The following is a 2,930-nucleotide window of genomic DNA, read 5'->3' on the forward strand; positions in this document are numbered from 1 at the left end:
GCGCGAGAGAGCACATACCAGCTTCATCACTGTGTCTGTCACGCGACTCTGTTGTCCTTTCGGGCTTGAACTGATGGTAAAACTAACGACATTATTAAATGTCTTGATATTTACTTTGAAAGTTTAAGCTCGCGATTATGGTAAGGGGCATTACATTTCCGACGCGTGCTTGTGGTGTTTGGCCAATCATAATGCACTGTGTCAGCTGGCCAATCAGAGCAGACTGCGCTTGTCAAAGGAGGGGGCTTTGTAGAAAACGAAGTGTTTGAGAGAGGCGGGGCATAGAGGACCTACAATAATATACAGTATTTGAAAAATAATGTGTTTTTTGAACATTAAAGCATGTCAACATATTCTGTTACACCAAATACACAAAATAATGATCTTTAAAATAGCATCATATGACCCTTTTAATCTTGGATTTGATTATGGATTTTATTTGTTGATACTGGAGATACTGTTCTCCCCCAAGACCATACTTCTGGTCTAGTGTGTTAAATGATATAAGCTGGTTATTTTGAAATAAATGATAGAGGTGTGCTATTCCTTTTTGTTGCCATGATTGAAAATAGATAGGTTTGTTGTATAGTTGAAAGTCAGGGTTGAGCCAGATTGGGGTGTATCTACATGGTGATAGTGATGAATTATTAATTTTATTCACTTTCCACCAAGCTGTCAGAGTTGTCATAATTGTAGTGTGGTTTTAGTAGAAGTCTCATAACGGCTGTATTCATATGTGTCGGCATTGTGGATTTCGTTTTTATTTCAGAGACTACTCTGTGAAATAATGGAGACAGAATTTGCCAGAAGTGTTTATAGAATTCAGCTGGGAGTCTATCAAGCCCGGGTGATTTGTTATTTGGCATTTTATGTAATGCTTTATAGAGTTCATCAAGAGTAAGTGGAGTGTCTAGAGCATCTGCCTGTTCTTTTGATATTGTTGGTCGTTTTAATTATTTTAAGAAATGATCTATTTCTGTTCTATCTGGGTTATGTTCCGAAGAATATAATTTTTGGTAGAAAGTATGAAATACTTTATTAATTTCTTGGGGGTTCTGAACTATTTCACCTGATTGATTACGTATGGATGGAATAATTGCTTTTTCTTTTTTACTTTTTTATAGTATGTTAATTTAACAATTAACACTTTTTATTCAGCAAGAATGCTCACAAGATGTACAATAACAACTGATTTTTAACTTAAAGTGCCATACGCTTATGTAAATTAGCTACTGTGTGCTGTAAACACTATCATTTAAAGTAACTTCAACTGTTACTTAAACCATCAACTGTTTGGTTACACACATTCTTCAAAACAGCTTCTTTTGTGTTCGACAGGAGAAAGAAACACATACAGGTTTGGAACAACATGAGGGTGAGCAAATGATGTCAGAATCTTAATTTTGGGGTGAACTATCCCTTTAATTCAACTTAATATTTACGTTTAACCCAGATCTCTATATCTCATTCTGCTTGGCAAAATCTTTGAAGGTTAAGCTGTGCTCTGAAGGTCTTGCAAAAGACAAAGTAAATAAGTGGATCCAAACAGGCATTTAGTACTGCGAGCAGGACGGTCAGCTCCTTCAGGATGTAGAAAACCTGCTCTGCTGTGCAGTCGTGCAGCAGGGGTTTGATGAGCACGTATGGCAGTCTCACCAGATGATACGGCACAAAACACACACAGAAAACCACCATCAGAACTCGCATGTTACGCTTTGACTTGCTGAGCTTAGCGTTACCAGGCTGATCCGGCATCGTGCGCTGCGCTTGACGAAGCTTCTGTACATTCAGCCAGTAAAACACAATCAGGGATACCAGCACAAACAAAAACATGGAAAAGGAAGTGATCTGCAAGGCCAAGTAGATCTGTTTGAGTAAGTTGTTATGAAAGCTGTCACAGTCGAAACCACTGTGGGCAGAGGGTTGTTTATCAGTGCTGACAAATGCAGCAATGTAGGCACAATTAGGGCACAACAGGACGGCCCAGGTCACGATGCAGATGTAGCGGGTCGAACGGACTGTTTGCAGCATGTGGGTCTCCAGTGGTCGTGCGATCTTCATGTACCTGAAACAAAAGAGCAGTGATTCACACAATACAGAGAAATATATAATATACAGCTAGGGCCACCCTCAGGAAACAATGCCATGACTTGCTACTGATAATTTCAAGCTTTTATTCAATAAATTTGAAAACAAAGTAAGTGACGTTACGTATTTGAAAAACTCTGATATTTTCTTGTCAATTAAAAAGTAATGCATTACTTTTTTTCCCCATGTAACTAGTAAAGTAATCCAATTATGTTACTCGCATTATTTATGATGCTTTACCCCCAACACTGGCGATGACATATCCGGTAATGTGGGTTTTTCCAGGTAATGGTGTATTATGCACGTTATTTTTTGACAGACATTGATGTTGTAATATTTAAATGATGTGGATTTGAAAATAGATGGATCGTAAGATTATTATTTTTTTTTAGCTGGCAAGCATTCAGTGAAGTGACTAATGCTCATGAGTGTGTTATATTCATGTTTTTAATTGTAATATTCCAACCGACAGACAGCCAGCCTACATTTTTGACGGAACTATGTTCGATTTTTGGGTTTTATAAAACATACTGGAGATATTTGCAAATGCTTTTTGCTTAGTTCATTATACTTATTTACAGAATGAAGGTTATTTAGGTTATTTCATGGCATAAATAGTTACATGTCACTCAGAGACTGACATGTTTAGCTTGTCAAAAATGTTACATTTAAACTTACCTCTGTCAGTTTAAATCTATATTAAAGACCCATCTCTTTAACCTGGCTTACACATAATTCCTGGCACCCAGAGATAGAGAAAACCTCTCTCTCGTCGAGATTTTCCAGATTCTCCAGCCGGCCCTCCTCCGGGGGAGGGAGAGGTGCCTTCACCATCCCCCAAA

The 2,930-nt window shown here is 38.0% G+C and overlaps 1 protein-coding gene across 1 annotated transcript in view; it reads right to left on the reverse strand.

Annotated features, from left to right (window-relative positions):
- Positions 1-1,423: 1,423 nt before the first annotated feature.
- The window catches only part of LOC107744054 (G-protein coupled receptor 87-like), a 2,878-nt gene continuing 1,371 nt past the window's right edge, over positions 1,424-2,930 (reverse strand). Inside the window, exon 2 of the mRNA XM_016557523.1 lies at positions 1,424-2,065. Coding sequence (XP_016413009.1) covers positions 1,465-2,065 — 601 coding nt within the window. The 3' untranslated portion in view covers positions 1,424-1,464. The remainder of the gene's footprint in view (positions 2,066-2,930) is intronic.

The sequence above is a fragment of the Sinocyclocheilus rhinocerous genome, unplaced genomic scaffold (genome assembly GCF_001515625.1).
Source record: "Sinocyclocheilus rhinocerous isolate Xijiao unplaced genomic scaffold, SAMN03320098_v1.1 scaffold407, whole genome shotgun sequence".
In the NCBI taxonomy this organism is placed as follows: Eukaryota; Metazoa; Chordata; class Actinopteri; order Cypriniformes; family Cyprinidae; genus Sinocyclocheilus; species Sinocyclocheilus rhinocerous.